The 16,962-nt window shown below is 36.2% G+C and overlaps 3 protein-coding genes across 3 annotated transcripts in view; 1 reads left to right on the top strand and 2 right to left on the bottom strand.

Moving 5' to 3' along the window:
- MED12L (mediator complex subunit 12L) overlaps window positions 1–16,962 on the top strand; it is a gene marked incomplete at its 5' end in the record, with an annotated part of 177,693 nt that overhangs the window by 52,689 nt on the left and 108,042 nt on the right. The window contains 4 exon segments of the mRNA XM_081328791.1: window positions 1,295–1,421; window positions 1,556–1,770; window positions 2,988–3,092; window positions 5,133–5,315. Coding sequence (XP_081184917.1) covers window positions 1,295–1,421; window positions 1,556–1,770; window positions 2,988–3,092; window positions 5,133–5,315 — 630 coding nt within the window.
- GPR171 (G protein-coupled receptor 171) lies at window positions 7,391–8,556 on the bottom strand. The gene has a single exon (XM_081328812.1). It carries the CDS (start codon window positions 8,400–8,402, stop codon window positions 7,392–7,394), a length of 1,011 nt encoding a protein of 336 aa, XP_081184938.1. The 5' UTR covers window positions 8,403–8,556; the 3' UTR covers window position 7,391.
- On the bottom strand, window positions 14,722–15,738 carry P2RY14 (purinergic receptor P2Y14; the record flags this gene model as incomplete). Its single annotated transcript, XM_081328819.1, has 1 exon — window positions 14,722–15,738. Exon 1 carries the CDS (start codon window positions 15,727–15,729, stop codon window positions 14,722–14,724), a length of 1,008 nt encoding a protein of 335 aa, XP_081184945.1. The 5' UTR covers window positions 15,730–15,738.

The raw sequence follows: 16,962 nt of genomic DNA, 5'->3' as shown, positions 1-16,962 counted from the left end.
CCTGGGCAATTCTGCTCATCAGACGCACAGTTGGAATAGTGAACTGGACTCGAGTAGAACTAAAAGTCCTAGATAGGAAGACCAAAAAAATGATGTCAATGAATCATGCCTTTCATCTCCACAGTAATGTTGGCATATTCTACTTACCAAGGAAAATAGGTGGGCGTGGAATGTTATAAGTACATCAGACAGTTGAAGAAGGAAAAGGGGTACGGAAGAATATCTGGAGAACATTGTAGAAGATGCAGTGAAGCTAGTATATCATGAAGGCTTACTGAGTACTGGATAAAACAGACTGACCTACAAGCAAGAACAAATGAAGAATAGAATAGACATGGCAAAGCAAAATGTTAAAACAAGATCTAGCAATGGCTAAGAAGAGAAAAAATAGAAGAAAAAGAGGAGCTAATTCTGGCTCACAAGATCAAGCCTTAAGAACAAATGAATACAAAGCCAGAGAAGATAGCCATAGACAAAAAATGCCATATCTGCAAAGAAGCTGAGGAAATAGTGCATAGACCAGTTCATTGCTGCTGGAGGATTGCATAGATTGACTGAAAAAATATCATGACAAAGTAGGGTGCATTGGAAGATCTGCAAGAAGTACCATTTGCCGCAAGCAAGAACTGGTCGGACCATAAAAACAAAACAAGAACAAATGAAGAAGCTAAAGTGCTCTGTAACTTTAGAATTTAAACAGACAAGCATCTACCACAACATTCCAGGTTTAACATTTGTTCAAAGAAAAGTAAAAAAATGTCTGGATAATGAACATGGCAGTATCTGGACATAGCAGAATAGAAGAGAAATAACTGGAGAAAATCACATAATACAAAGACATGCAAATAGAAATAGTTTTACTTGTAATAGCTTACATCCTTGACAATACCTTTAACACCATCAACCAACATCTGCCTACCCTAGACTCACCTAAGGTACTGGTAGCTGTGACTTCACATTGTTGTTAAGAGATCTCAGTCAAAGGTATCTTCTATAATTCTAGTGTTTGAGAGTGATGTAGGAATAGCTTTTCATTTCTTTAGCAAAAAGAACACAGTGACACTGCAACACAGTTTCTTAATTTGCACTTGTGTTTTATTAAGCCAAGATTCAAATAACTCTTGAATTAGATTTTTTTCATAGAATATCACATTGTTCCTATTACAAATGAATTGATAAGTCCTTTCTCCTTAATTTAGTTGTTCTTTGGAATTTCTGGGAAAAGAAGGGGAGGAAAGTAATTTTATAGCTATAATACTAAAAGTCTATTATTTTATTTTATATACTTTTATAGAGATGTGGTGAAATTGAAATCATAGATGAAAAGGAGTCCATTTCTTCAGCATCATTTGCTGGATCTAGTCTGCCTGTTTTCCAGAATGTTCTCCTTAGGTTTTTAGATACTCAAGCCCCCTCATTACGTAAGTATCAAATTATATCTGTTCCAGATTAGGATTAAGTACATTTAACATTTTCCCCAACAACTGTATTGCTTTTTGTACCTGCTTGGATTTATTGGGAAATTAACAAAATTCAACCCTTTATCTATTGTTAGCTGATCCAAACAGTGAATATGAAAAAACTGAATTTGTGAACCTAGTGCTGCTTTTTGGTGAATTTATACGGCATGATGTTTTCTCGCATGATGCTTACATGTGCACTTTAATATCACGTGGAGATTTATCTGTCACTGCAACTTCTAGAGCACGTTCACCAGCTGGGGAAAACATGGATGACCACTATTCTAAGGAACATGATGTGAAACTTGAGGTGAGGAGTCCATTGTTGCCTTATCATGGAGATGGGCAGCATATACATTTAATAAATACTTTATGTGTATAAGATTGGATTATTTGACCTCTGAATTGATATATAATATTAGAAGAAATCTGAAACAGTAAGTTTAAAAGATAATTTGTGATTTGCCATAATCTTTGGGCTTCCATGGCTGCTACTGGATGAAATGAAATAAAATGCTACTTGAATGTGACACCTATCATGTTGTAATTGTCTGGCTCTCCTACATCAAATGGTATTTATTAAAAAAAAGCAATAGACATAGTTGCTTTTGAAAAATAATATAAATGGATTTCTCTCATTCAAATACTTCCAAAAATGTGCAACTCCTGATGATTTACAATAATAAAAACTAACAAAACAATGTGGCCACAATAAAAATACAATATTAAAAAATGAAAGAAGTAACAATAAATGTTATAGAATCATTGTGCGAACACATGCCAGGCAACAGCAACTTTCCAAAGTCCTGAGAGACACATCTTTGAAAGGTGACTATAGTTAGTGCAAGTCTATTATTCCTGTGTGGGGACACCAACATGGGAAAAAGGATGTAGTTAGAATTTGCAAGCAAATTTTGGAGAACTTTTTGTTTTAATTATAGAGGGTCTTGCTTCCCTCTTTGAGGCATTTGGTAAAATCTAATAATGTCTATGGGACCCTTTGTGCTTTCTGACCTTGGTGGTTTTCTTGCACATATTTCACTACCCAACTGTGTGAGAGGAAACTTACAAACATATATTTAATACTGCTTATTGTTTGGAACTACAAGAATATTTCTTTCCAGCTTTCAAATACATTGTAATTTATGCTGCCTTAGAGAAATTTTAATCCTCTAGAGCAGCTGAAATTGGTTTGCCACACTTTTTCTTCCTCTTCACTGAAGCACCTGATCCCACAGCAGAAAGACACATTTCCTGAGAGATCATTCATTCATTGTAAACAAACCTACAGACTGATCTTCTGAGTACAGTCTACTCAAGCTTGTTAACTTTATTATTTTAAGCACAACTCCAAAGATAACCTATCTTGATTGTAATGTCTATTGATTATTATAAAGTATTCACTCTTACTGCATATAATCAGTAATTTATATTATGCTTGAATTCATATAATTTGTGACGAGTCCAAAGGGTTTTCAGTACACTCTGACTCACATTATTGTTTTTTGTCTCTTTGGTGACAATTAGGAACATAGTCTTATGGAACACATGTATATTGACTCAGGAACCACTAATATTTTTGATGATGTAGACAAGAATGACTTTAAGACAGACTTTGGTTCGGAATTTCCAGTAGGTTTAACTCCTTATTTTAAAACCCACAAACTATATATTTATTCATTATTCCTTTTGCTACATGACATCATGGAATATGCTCTGCTTATCTAGTGTACATTTCTTTTCATATTTTCACATACCTCAACTTGTTTAGCAGAAATCTACTTTTATTCTGTGAAACAGTATCACATTAGGTTTTCAAACTTCCTCATCTATTTCCACTAATGTTCAAAATATCATTGTGGTTACTGCGTCATGCACACCTTCAAGCATAACTTCATATTGTTTTGGGTTTTTTTTTCTGTTGAAAATCCTGAAATTCAAATAATTTCATAGACCTGGCAATGTTGGTATTTATTAGTGTAACTTGGATAGCCACTTCATTTGAACCAAATTTCAGAATGTAGAGGCTCAGGTTCCCAGAGAGGATGTTTGAACATGGTGCGATGAGGCACTTCTGAATAATCAGTCATCAGTGGCCTGACAACAAAGCCGAATGTTTCCCATATAAAAAAAATAAGAAAAATAAATAAATAAATATATTTTACATTTCTTTGATGTACAGTATTGTACAAACACGTAGTGTAATTGTTTTCTTGCTAAAATAAGAACTATTAGTTGTAGATGTGTCTGAAAAATGTTAATCCTTCCTCCCAAAATTTATGCAAAATTTACTGTAAGCATTTACCTCAGTGTTAGCCTTAGTTATAGGTTCTTCACCATTTTGTGTGATAGGCTATTTTCAATCTTTATATCAATAGCATAGGGAAGAGGTGAAAAGGCATTTTTAAAGAAACTCTTTCTATTGGGCATGCTAATTGAGGTTGTCCTCTTGCTAAAATCCTGGAGAGCTACTGCTAACTGTTGGTACTAAGTTAATTAGTACAGATTTAATAGAAATCTTGCAGTAAAATGATTGCAAATGTTATTGTGTCACTTGCGAATTGCAGTGAAGGAACTGGATGTTAACTGAAAACTTATAAATATCAGATAGTCCTTGACTTAGAACTGGTCTTCTAATGATCCCTTCAAAGTTACGGTGGCCTTGGGAAGTGTGCTTTATAGCCCGTAAAGCACTTTCGGATGTGCTAAAATTAATTAATGTATAGGTCGCCCATGTTACCACAAGGTAAATTTGGGCAGCTTATAATCATGAAATATAAAAATATGTATCTATGTTAAAATAAATAAATTAATACCCTCAAACACATTTATAGCTGGCAAGGGAGGGGGAAGGGTGGGAGGGAGGTGGGATATGTTAATTGATCAACTATCACTGTGATGCTACCCCATTGGAGCCCCAAGCCAACTGGCAAAGCCAGGCCCTTAATGAACGATCAGGAGGGTTGGGGTCAACCTCACATCAGGGAGGAGGGCAAGAAGTTCCAGGTGCAGCAGCAGAGAAGACCCTTCTCCTGAATCCTGCTGGCTGGAACAAGTGGGCTGACAGGGCCTGCAGCATGCCTGCTCTACTGGCATGGGTGGGACGGGCCAATCCTAGTTGCCAAGCATCTGAATTTTGATCATGTTACCATGGGGTTACTGTTACAGATTACAGTCGTAAATGTGAAAAATGGTCATAAGTCATATTTTTCAGTGCTGTTGTAATTTTAAACGGTCACCCAACAAATAGTTGTAAGTTGAGAGCTACCTGTACATAGGCAGGTTTCTTTGGCATAAGAAACGGTTACCCTATTTTTATGTCTTTTTACTCAAAAGCTTTGCATTTGCTCCATTTTCTTATTACTACAACATAAAGGCTGGGAGCTGGAATAGGAAATTGTTCAGTAAAATTGTCTGTTGGTGCTTTCATGGAATGTAGAAAGTTTGCTAGAATAGTAACTGTTATATTGTTGGTACTGAATGCTATTCCAAACTCCTCATCAGCCTCTACAATCATTATTGCATATTTGAAGATAATTCCATTATATTCAAAATAAATCATAGATACCTTTGTTTTATTTCTTTTTTTCTTTTTTCTTTTTAAAAAAATAACCATGCTATAAATCTGGAGGACATTTCTGTTTATAATATTAAATATTTTAAATGGTCTAGATCTTTTCTCCAATGCCTGGGGAGTCTTGTGAAAATCTGAATTCAATACCAGTACAAGACAGAAGAGCTTCAGTAAATAATGAAAAGTCTACAAAGAAAGAAAAAGTAAGGGAGCTGATTTTTCCATCAAATTACCACCTTCTTCGACATTTGCAGTATGCTACACATTTTCCTATACCTTTGGTAAGTAACCCTTCCCATCTTTAAGAGTTGATGCAAACTTCTCAACAATGAGATCCACTTCATATATATATTAATTAGGAAATATGTCTGTGTAAGTTTATTGGGTTCCAAACTTATTGTCATCAGTTCATAATGTACATCACAATTTAGTTGGATTGAGACTGGCACTCTGATTGGCTTCTCCATTATTTAAGTTTCACTGAAAAGAGTAACAGTTTAATCATAGTTAAACTATTCTATTATGCATAACGGGATCTAATCAATTAGAAATACAACTTGGGATGGATAGAATCAATATTATGATATGATGTAAACAGATTAAACTTATGAATGATTTTTTGTTAGCTAGACTTCAGGTGTATTAGTTAAAGGCATTAAGGCACAAATTGAGACTGTGAGTTCTGGTCCAATCTTATGCATAAAGCCAGGTGAGTGACTTTGAGCCAGTCACTCTCTCTCAGCCTTAGAAAGAAAGCAGCAGCAAACAACTTCTGAATATCTTGCCGAGAAAGCTGCAAGAACTTGGCCAGACAGATAAAAGCATTTTGTTTAATGAACGCACCATGGATTTTATAAAGAATTAAAAATGCTGGCCTTTTGAAAGGCGCACTACCTCACAGGTGTGAGATATTAGGTGTAGAGCCAGAGTTGGTAATTGGTGCCCTGTCAGATTTTGAAAACTGGATGTGAAGCTCTTAAAAGCTGCAAATTCAGGATTACTTATATTTTTGGAATGCTTCTTATTGCAAATAGGATGAAGTAATGTTTAAAGCCTAGCAAAGCATTTCTTCAGAACAACTGATACCTTGCATAATTAAGGCAGAATTAGTTTGACTCTCTTTCACATACTTGCCTCTTTCCTGAATCAGTGTTCTACCTCCAGGTTCCTGGGGTCTGTTAGACATTCCTTCATATAGGACTAACATTTTCAGATTTTTTAGAAGGTGTTCTTCAGAGAATAATAATTGAAAATTGTACAGTCCCTCTTTAAAGAAAGAATTGCCTGAAGTTACTCAAAAGGGAAACAAATTATGGAAGTTTCTTCTAATGAAATCCTTTGAAAACTGTCTTCCTATTTAGTTCTACTCAGAGGTGCTTAACATTTCCATAGCTTTGAAGGACACCAGTTTGGGAATAATGACCTGAGACACATCTGTTCTTCTTTTTTTAGCAATAGCAGATGTGCAATAAGGGGAAGAATAAGGTAGAAAATAGTGTATGAAATTATATATATCTGGTTCAGATGCATGCATGAGGAAGTTCTCTGTGTATTTTTTTCTTTTTTCTGTGATCAATTTGATTAAACTTTTTCTTCCCACACATATAGTTTATCTTTGTATTAAAAACAGCAAAGTAAGAATTTACTTACTATTAAGCAGATCATGAAAACATGGTTCTCTCTGAAGACCTTTGTGTGAGTCACCACATTCAGAAGTTCTTAATCTGAACTCTGGCAACATCTAACAATTATTGCTGAAATAACTTTTGCACTAACTTTGGAGACATTTTCCAGTAACAAGTGAGATTTAAATCTTACCCAGGCCTTTTAAATGAGCTTTTTAGCCAGTCTTTCAGCTGTTTTCTACTGGTTTAATTATAGGTTTGTATGATGATGCTGATCTTATATTTTTACTATTTAATTTTTACTATTTAATTATGAACTATTTTGGGAGGTTCATTGCAATCTAGAACAGGGATCCCGAACTCCGGTCCACAGCCCAATGCTGGCCTATAGCCTATTCAGAAGTGGCCTACAGATGTGGTGGGTGAGTGTGTGTGTTTGAATCTGCATTTGTGAAAGTGGCGTGTGTGTGCACAAAACCATCCCTTATTTCACTCCCGACCACCGTTGCTTCCACTGGCACTGGTTCACCAAGCTGCCGAACCCAGAAAGGTTGGAGACTGCTGATCTAGAGGGTGAAGTATGAACTACTGTTTGGCATACCACCAGAAATGTCCATGTTCTTCTCCTGTTCAGTCTTACCACCTCCCCAACAATCTGCAACCTTATTCAAACCATAGAAATCCAAACTATGCCAAAGAAGTGGGAATACAAATGTATTTTTAATGTCCTGTTCATGTGGAAAAGATTGCAATTTCAGCTGAAACCTGAAACTGTGGTATTTTCTCTCCATGCATTTCTTGATCACCTAGAGAAACATGTCTACCTTCAAAGGGTACAAAACGTTTAGTCTTTGTTAGCCTAAATGTTTTTGAAAAATAAAAACACAAAATGGGGTCAAAGCACAGATTTGATACACCAAAGAGCAAGGTGGATTCTTTTGCTTTGTAAAGAGATTCTCTAAGAAAACAATCTGTGATTATAGTTTTACTTTGGCTTAGCGTATATGGGATTCGAACAATATGGTAAGGAACAAAGCATATGATGTAGCTTGCAGTAACTAAAAGGATGTTTACCAGAGCTCTTTTTACCCTGGGATAGCCTTCTGTACCTTTGTTTTGATATAGTAATCTGATCACAAGAAAATTAGAGATAAGCACCATAGCTGAAAAATACAGAAATATTGCAGTACATATGAAATTGGTGAACACATGCCAGTCTCTTCCCACTTTTGTTTTGAAATCAATGCATCCTACATTTGATGATTCTTCGATCTCTGTGATTGGAATAATCATATTTGGTACCATGATGAAGAGAACCATTACCCATACAACTGCTGATATCATCTTGGCAAAACCAGGTTCCTGAATCCTATAGATCTTGTATCTCTTTGTTAACTGGAGACATCGGTCCATGCTTAAAAATCCCAGGAATATGATTGATAAGTACATATTAATATAGATCAGGCATGCTGTGACTTGACAGTGGAAAATTTTCAGTTTCCATGGGGCAACTCCTAAATCTACAATTATTTTCATTGGCAGGGCAAGGGTCAGCAAAAAATCTGCTGTCAGTAGGTTAATTAAGTAAACATTCATGCATTTGTGATGCTTCTTGGTCTTCAAGAAGTTCCAGAGGGCAAAACAGCTCCCAATGAACCCAATAAGAAAGATCAAGTAATAAATATAAGTGAATGGCTGCATCTGAGAATAAATATTGCATTCTGAAGAATTGATGGAAGCCATCTGAAATGTTTAACAGTAAAGGCAAATTATAGGAATCACCTTGAATCTGTGAATGAAAGAGAGAGAAAACAAGAAAGAAAAAAAGAGAAGAAAAATAATTGTTTGGGTAGAGTAACAAAACACAGCCTAACATACCTATTAGGGTAAGAGCCCCTCAACCTATACATTAGACCAAACCTTATGTAGAAAAAGATTTTAAAGTTTTTGAATGAAGTCAGGATAGGAAAATTTTAGGCATTGCCTATAATCTTAAAGGTAGTTTAATTAAGATGTTAATAGTAGTGTTGTATAGAATGTTGGGATCATGTTCAAGTGCTACTCTGCAACAAAACTAGTATTTTTTTTACCAGTATAAGTAGTAACAATTCTTTAAAAAATGTAGTGTCACTAATAGGGTAGTGTCACTAATAGATAAAGAGAAACCAGTACTCTGATGATGTTACCTAGTTTGGGTTATAAAACAACTGCAAGAAAACAACCAAGCACAGAGATCACTAAGGACCTTTTATTTCAACCCTACAAATATCTACAAATATCCTGCTTTATTGGTACCACATTATGATTGTCCATTATCTTCACAATCAGAATGAGAGAACCTTCTTTTTTGCATTTCTTCAGCAATTTGGCTATCTGTTCATTCATTCTTTTATTTCTTTGCTAATTGTTTAACCAATGTTGTACCCAGAAAAGAGGGGGAAAAATAACAAAGAAGGCAATGAAAGGAAAATAAAGAAGTTAAAAAACCCTCATCTCCTGATCAATCTATATTTCACCTAGAAGAGAGAGAACTGTGGAAATTAAGACCTACCTCAGTCTGCCATAAATAAAGAGAAGCTCCGTTGTGCTGTTTTGTTTCAAAGATGGTTTTGCATCATGTTCTATGCCTGTTTATTTAATAGTAGAATAAACTTATAATAACAATAATACATTATCCAATCTGGGTGGGCATTTCAATGGTTTGAAGAAGCTTTAGTAGTATAAACCTTGCCATGAACCTTTTATATTACTTTTAATTTCTCACATGCTTAATTTATCTCAGGGTAAACCCCTAATAACTGGTGAAATTCAACATTATCCTTGAGATTTAGAAAGAAATATGGCAGTACATATGACATTAAGCATAGTTAAAAAATGATAATGAGATATATTTTAAGACTACATACCTGCTGTCTTAGCTAATGTTTCAGAAAAACAGAAGTAGTTCTGTTTAATGTTGCCCAGTGAGTTCTTTCTTCGGTTTGTGGCTTGTAAAATAGAATTTCCTGTGTCTTTCAAGTTTTCCAGTTGATGCATGGGAAATCAGAAGTTAGTTGAAAATCTTAGGTGTGCAAGATAGCTAGTTAAAAGCTGCTTAAAGAAAGATATAGAACAATATTTTATGCAAGATAGCAAAGTAAAGTTGTTGCAGCAGCAGAAAATCCATTCTCTGTTTTTGTAACAAGGATTTTGTGTTTTTGTGTGAAAGAGAAAGTGAGAGCAAGTAAAGTTAGGAATATGCAATAATGAATTTTTATGAGAAGAGGAAGCTAGTTTTCTTGTAGAATTGCTATTGTTGTATTTCTGTTGTGTAAAGATTCCCCTGTCCTTCAATTGATTTAACTCAAAGGAAAGACTTTGCTGAAGAAATGAGAGTAAGAAGAGCATTGAATGGAAGATATTATGCATTGGTGGACATTTTGTTTTTAAGAGAAATTGATGCTGAGTGTAGACAAACACTTATCTAGAACTTTTAAAAAGGTAGGGAATGAGGACTGTGAGGTTATCTATAGGACCCAACCCCCCCCTTTAACTTGAGAGATGTTACAGGAGTATTTAGCCCACTCAACAAGCTAGCGCACATGGCTGCCTTGTCTCAACCAGGCGAGTCACTCATCCCCAGTTAATACCGGGACCTAACTGAAGCATTTAGTGAGAAGGAATGCCACATTCCCCATTGTTGTACAGGCCCAGGGCTGGGTGGTCAGTAAGCACATTGATCCGAGGTTTGGCTGTCCTGGTGATGGTTCGTGCTCTTATCCCGTTGGCAGTGATCTGGGCTTTTGGAGGGGTGACGACTGGAGCTGTCTCTCCCCGCAGGGCTGGAGGCCATGGTCAGTGGCTTTGAGGATGGGGAGGCTACCTGATCTGCACAGGGGGGACTGGGGGTTCTCCTTGGTAGGAGTTGGTGGCTGCCTCGCCCATCATCATGATCACTCGCATATGGGGAGCAGGAAGGTTGTTCTCCACTCTTCATCTCTAGCTCCTCAAATCTTTCCACTAACTTCTCCACTGACTGACTACGGGCTGCAGTCGGGTACTTCCACTCATCTGAGTCCTCAGCGGTAGATGGTTTTGTGGTCCTCCACCAGTCTGGGGAACGCGACGTGTGGGAATCCCCTCTTTGCAGCTTAACCTCATCCACCTTTGAAGCACTTTATGGTGGCAAGGCCATCTCAAGGTGTCTGGAGTCGCTGCTGGGTAGGGTCCATTCTGATGACCAGATCAGCTGTCCTTGCAGCTTGGGCTTTGCCCCCAGCTGGGAGGCCTGAAAAAATTCCTTCTCCACCAGTGCGCTGGCTGTTGCTCCTCCCACTGGGGTAGCAGCCGCTGCCAGGGTGCTGGTTTCAGGCGCTCTTTCTTTCTCCATGCTGAGACCTTCCCTGAATCTTTGTTGGTTTATCCCTCAATTCTAGGGACAGCGACTGGGGCTTGGGACCCCGAGATAGTTAGGGAAAAATTGGAGTTTTTGGCTTAATGTCATGGTTCCGACAGATGAAACTCTTTAAAAGAACTTTGAGGCATTGTTTACCTTAAAGAATCTTTTATTCAAGAAACAGAGTATTCCCCTCCCCCTGGGCACAAAGTATCAAAGCACAATTCCCTCCTCCAATTAACAGTCATAAATCACATTCCCCAATTAGCTTGAAGTGCAGGCTTTCTCTCCAGCTCTCCAGCCTGCCAAATCTTTATCAGCTGTAGGCTCAACAACCTTGATTCCCATGGCTGAGTACTTGTTATGTCTAACTGGACTCTCATTCACATTGCCCTCCCAGCATCATCTAACTCTAAAAGCAAAAGAGAAAAGATGGCTACATTCCCATCTGTTGTCAAAACAAGAACATCCGATGCAAGCAGTGTTGACATCAGATTTTAATGAACTCAGAGCAATTATAATAGCATTTTATGGTAGGAGCAGCTAAGGAATCAGCACTGACTGAAAGGCCCCACCCCCTGCTCTGCTGCCTTATTGTGCTGGTAGTGGTGTGTTCCAGGGAGGGATGAGTGAAGACTGTTAGCAGTGTATACCAATGTTGGGAATGTATGCTATGTGAAGGTCAACCCAGCTGCCAGCTAAAGCAAGCAGGCACCTATTAGGGGCAACAGTGATATAGGGAGATGCTGGAGGCAGATTACCACTTTAGTGATAATGGCAAAGACATCATTTCATATACCTGAGATAAGGCAATGATAAACCACTCCTATATTTTTACCATGAAAACAGCATGCACAGAATATATAATTAGAAGGGAAGAGAAGGAAAGAATGACCAGCATCAATGGATTTAGTTACAAAGGTATGAGTGCACCTTTGGGAGACATGAAATAGGTTAGGAGTAAATCATATATTGGTCACTAGAAGTTAAAAATAATTGAATGGTATATAATAAATCAATTGTAAAGAACTTGAAAACAATACAGTATTTATTTCCCAATGTAGTTATTTTGTAAGGACTCTAGGTCCTTACATTGCTTTATAATGGTGTGTGTGACAACAGAGAAAGTAATCCCAGTGTAGGAGAGAAGAGGAATAATTCAAAACATAGAATGCAAAAACATTACAGTGCTCTCTGATTATTTTTACTCATTAGTAAATATTTCTCCCAGTGTTGTCATATTTATTACTTGCCTTTGGGCACTTAAGTTTGAATTTGAAGTTGATTTCCATGGTTTCTAGGCATATTAATAATGCAGATTAGAAGAGCTTTGAGATCTGAAGCTAAGGGAAAAAATCCTAAATTGATGTCTATCTCATTAGAGATATGAGTTGCAAATGACAACTGATGGGAAACTTGTTTGATCATCACAAATCTTTCATAAACTGTCAGATAATGCTAAACCTCAAGTTGTCAAATCTTAATATACTGTCTATCTGGTTCAACTTCTGAACTACAATTCAGGGACATCTGCCAATGAATAAAAACCAAGATAGCGTGTGCAAATCATATGATTGAAGCCTGGCTCCTTTGTACATGCATACAATGTTGACATATATACAAAGAATCAGGATTTTGATCATGAGGGCTTTGATCATTGATCAAAACTCAGCTTTTTGACTTTTTTGATCTCTCACCAGCAGATGCCCCTGCAAATGAATACTAAGAAATACAACTTCCAGGAACATATTGTTGAAAACAGAAACAGTATCTCATATACTGTATGAGATAACTTAGTATATCATGTGCTCTGATGCACATTAAGTAGTCTCAAAGTTAAGATTTTTGTCTATTGGCCAATCCCATGCAAAGCATCACATAGAGACTAAGAAGGTTCTTGTCTAATTCTTGTGAGCGGATGTCTGCCTTTTGGAGCAAATATCTCTAAATTTGGGCTGTGAACAAGGTAGTTGGTGCTGTATAGCCTGGGGCTGCTATGTGAATGAAAGAAAAATTAGGGGAAGAAAGGAGGAATGTGTAACTAGGGATCTAACAGCAAGCATGACTTGAAAGCAAGGAGAAAAGTATCTGTTGAAAAAGAACTAAGATGACAGCAATTGGAAAGGACAAACCAGGAGTCAGTGAAGAAAGTTTGACTAGGGCCCTGGAATTCCAAAAGGTTCAAAAAGACTTATTTTCCCCTTTGCCATCACCTCTCTAGGTTAAAAGTAAGCTTAGAAAGTATGGAGGGTAGGTGTCTAACAGAGTCTAACAGAGTGAAGATATCAAAGCACAGATACAAATATCTGTGTGAAGAAGGAGGGAGAAAGAGAAACAGTTAAGAACTTGTAAAAAGTTCTGAGTAGAAACGTATGCACGTATATAAACACATACTTTGCTAAGCTAAGGCCAGCACAATTCTTTAACTTGAAAAGCATGGTAAGAACAAACAACACTGTATTCAGAGAAGAAGTCTGCATGCACGCCCGTACGAGTGTTTGTGTCTGGAAAGATCCTGTCCTTTTTTCACCCTCTGGCATTCCACTCAGCAGAATGTCTTTCCTTTATTTGGTAATTCAACTTTCTGCTGAATGTTCTGTCTGCTGTCCAAAATGGCCTGTACAGTTGAACTGGCAGGTGAGTTGACACACTTTTACTGTGTTGAATCAAAATTGAACTACATCCTGATTTTCTAAGGAAGAATCATAACCCTCAAAAGACAATGCTTATTTCTCATCCAATTGTTCCCATTCCATACAGCTCTCTGCTTCAAATGGGACTGAAATACAAATATTGGTATCAAGCTGTATCTCTAAAAGGAAGAAAATCTCTAGGACTCTGTCCTTATTGTACATATGAAATCATTTGACGTTTTCATACATTCACCCGCATGCCCTTGACTGGGCTACCTAGTAGGATGTCTGATGGCTGAGTTGAATTTGTGGATATGCTAATGTGGACGAGGGTTTCTTTATAAAAGAAAAATGATGAAACAAACTGGAAATCTTGGAGAAACTCAGAAAAAACACAGCTAATTTCTTTAGTATTTTCAATAATAAAATCAGTTCTAAAATCAGTTGTTGGGCTTTCAAAATGATATTTGGTGGAATGTGTTTATTTTGCTACACTTTAATTCATATATCATTCACATGTATGTAGTTGGACATCTTCATAATCAGATGTATTAAGAAAAAACAGAAACTAAACCAAAAACAGGTAGTCCTTGAGTTACAACCATTCATTCAATGATTCTTCAAAGTTACAGAAGCTCTGGGGGAAAAAAAAGTTGACTTACAACCGGTCCTCGCACTTACAATGATTGCAGAATCCCAGCATCATGGGGTCACCATTTGTGACCCTCCCAGCTGGCTTTTGCCAAGCAAAGTCAATGGGAAAAGCCAGATTCATTTAACAACTGCAGCAATTGAAAACAATGGCAAAAAGGGTCCTAAAATTGGAAAAAGTCACTTAACAATTACCCTGTTTAGCAATGGAAATTTTGGTCCCAACTGTGGTCCTAAATTGACTATGACCTGTAATCAATTCATAGTGTAAGGAAGGGGAATTCTGGATAGGTATTGCAGTGATAATTGAGTAGGGCAAATATTCTTCATCAGTCATAAACTGTTTGCTTAATTTAACAACATGCCCACATCTCCATAACGTTGAAAATGCTTGCTATTAAATTTATAAAATAGTAACTGTTTCGACAGCATTTGACTTTCTTGATTTAGAATTTTCGAACTCTTCGGATGTTTTAACTTTCAGATGCAATTTTTGGTACAGTTTTTCCTTAAATGGTTGACAAAGGAATACATAAATAACTGGATCAAGACAAACATTTGCAGCAGACAGTAGCAAAGTAAGTTCTTTTAGGTAAAACAGTATATTTTTAATCTCACAGGGGTAATCACCTTTGATTTGATTTAATGTATATGGGGCTCTGACCAGGTGGTATGGAACAAAACAAACGATAAACACAAGCATGATGGTGAAAATGTTTCGATTGGTCTTTTTCTTTGCCAGCTTGGAATTTTTCTTAAATTTTTGGTGTGAAGTATATATTTTCTTTGCAATGGAACTGTAGAAAACTATTAAGAGGAAAAACACAATCCAGAAAATTCCTAGACATGTATAGTTTGAAGCTGTGTGCCATTGGATTCCAAGATGGCTTTTGAGTTTCATACAGTCATTTGAATTGTCTTCCGTAGGAGTTTGGTTTGTTAAAATAATATTGGGAAAAGAGATAAAAATCTGTAGGAGCCATATGACCAGACATACAATTTTGCTACATTGGACATTGTAAGCCGAAGTGCTGAAATGGGGCTTCATTATTTTAAAGCATCTGTCAAAACCTATGAGTCCAAGTAATGTTATACTAATATACATATTTAGGTAAAAGATGACAGCAGAATAGCGGCAGACAACAACATTAAGCTGCCAATGTCCAATTTTGGAGTCAGAAAATATTTTAAAAGGGTAAGTTAAGCTCATAATAAGGTCGGCTGTGACAATGTTCTTGAGATAAACAATAAAACTTGTCTTGCTAGGAATGTGAAGAAAGATCCAAGCTGCCACTGCATTTAACAGTATTCCACCTATAAAGTTGAAACTGTAGATCAATGGAATAACTTGTTGTGTAATGATTTTATTGCTACCACAGTTATTTTCTGAAGTATTGCTTGAATCCACCATGTTTAATGCATTTTCAGCTCCTGAAAATAAAATTTAAAAAATCAAGTTAAGTTGAAGAAAACAATTTGCATGCATTTTTCTCTTTTAAGATATCAGAAAGTTATATGCAGGCCTTTTTTTTGTCATAAAACGCTCAGAACGGAGTTCCAGCACCTTTTTTGGATGGAACCTTGTAGGGTAGGCAAGGCGGGTTGTATGACATGTAAGTTCCGGCACCTTTTTCTTTTACAAAAAAAGCACTGATCATATGCAATTGCAAGTAAAAAGGCAACGTTCTAAAAGTATTACTATTTTGAAATATAATTTCAAACAGAATCAAAGAAATTTCTAGCAAATACTTGTCACAAAAGCAGCATGTGATTTTTTAAAATGCTTTTATGTTACTATATTTATGTAAACAGCTTCATCTAATGCTGAGCAGAATTATCACTGATAATAATTAATGCTGAGATGCACTACCTAAGCAGCCCCTTGTAGTCCTGGGTACTATCAGAGAATTGTAATTTTGAATATGATAGAAGAAATAATTACTTCTACTAAAAGTTGAAGTCAGCCTCTGATAAAATGTGCTTTTCTTAATAAGAATAAGAAACATTTTGCCATTATTTTTTTATGATTTTTTTCAACTTGCCAATTTAGTTTAAAGCCTCATTTCCTGTTGGTTTTCCAGTCCAGTATTAGCCAGTAATAATTCTGCTCAGCTTTTAAAAGTTCTGCAAAGTGACATATAAATATTTTAAGAAACACATAAATAGTAAGAAATATTCATTCCTGGTTCCTCCATACTTTAGAAACTCACCTTTTATAAAGCAGCTTTAAACAAGGAAATAGCCACAGTTCCCGATTATGGACATTGATTTCTGCATATATAGAAGCCTCTTCACTATGAGCAATTTTTTAGAATATAAGATCATTATGTGATATTTTTTAAAATAAAATCATAAGTATGTATATCATCCCTTCCCAAACACACAGAAAAAAAAATCTGTCGCATCCTTCAGTATATTGTTGTGTAATCCTGTTTTAATTGGGGAAAACATAACCGGATTAAAATTCTTGTTCAGGACACCATAGTTCAGTTATTATAATGATAAATATTACAATCATCCTTTCACTTCCCATAAATACAGCTTTTCCTTTCAGTCTCCTTTTTAAATTATAAGTCTATAAAATCAGTTTTTGTCATTTTACTATTTCTCGTTCTTTTGATAAATTGAACATGAGAAAATTATA

This window comes from Vipera berus (assembly GCF_964194415.1).
Source record: "Vipera berus genome assembly, chromosome: 5".
Lineage (NCBI taxonomy): Eukaryota > Metazoa > Chordata > Lepidosauria > Squamata > Viperidae > Vipera > Vipera berus.
Note: the sequence above shows the minus strand (reverse complement) of the source record. Positions and strands in the feature narration are given on the sequence as shown.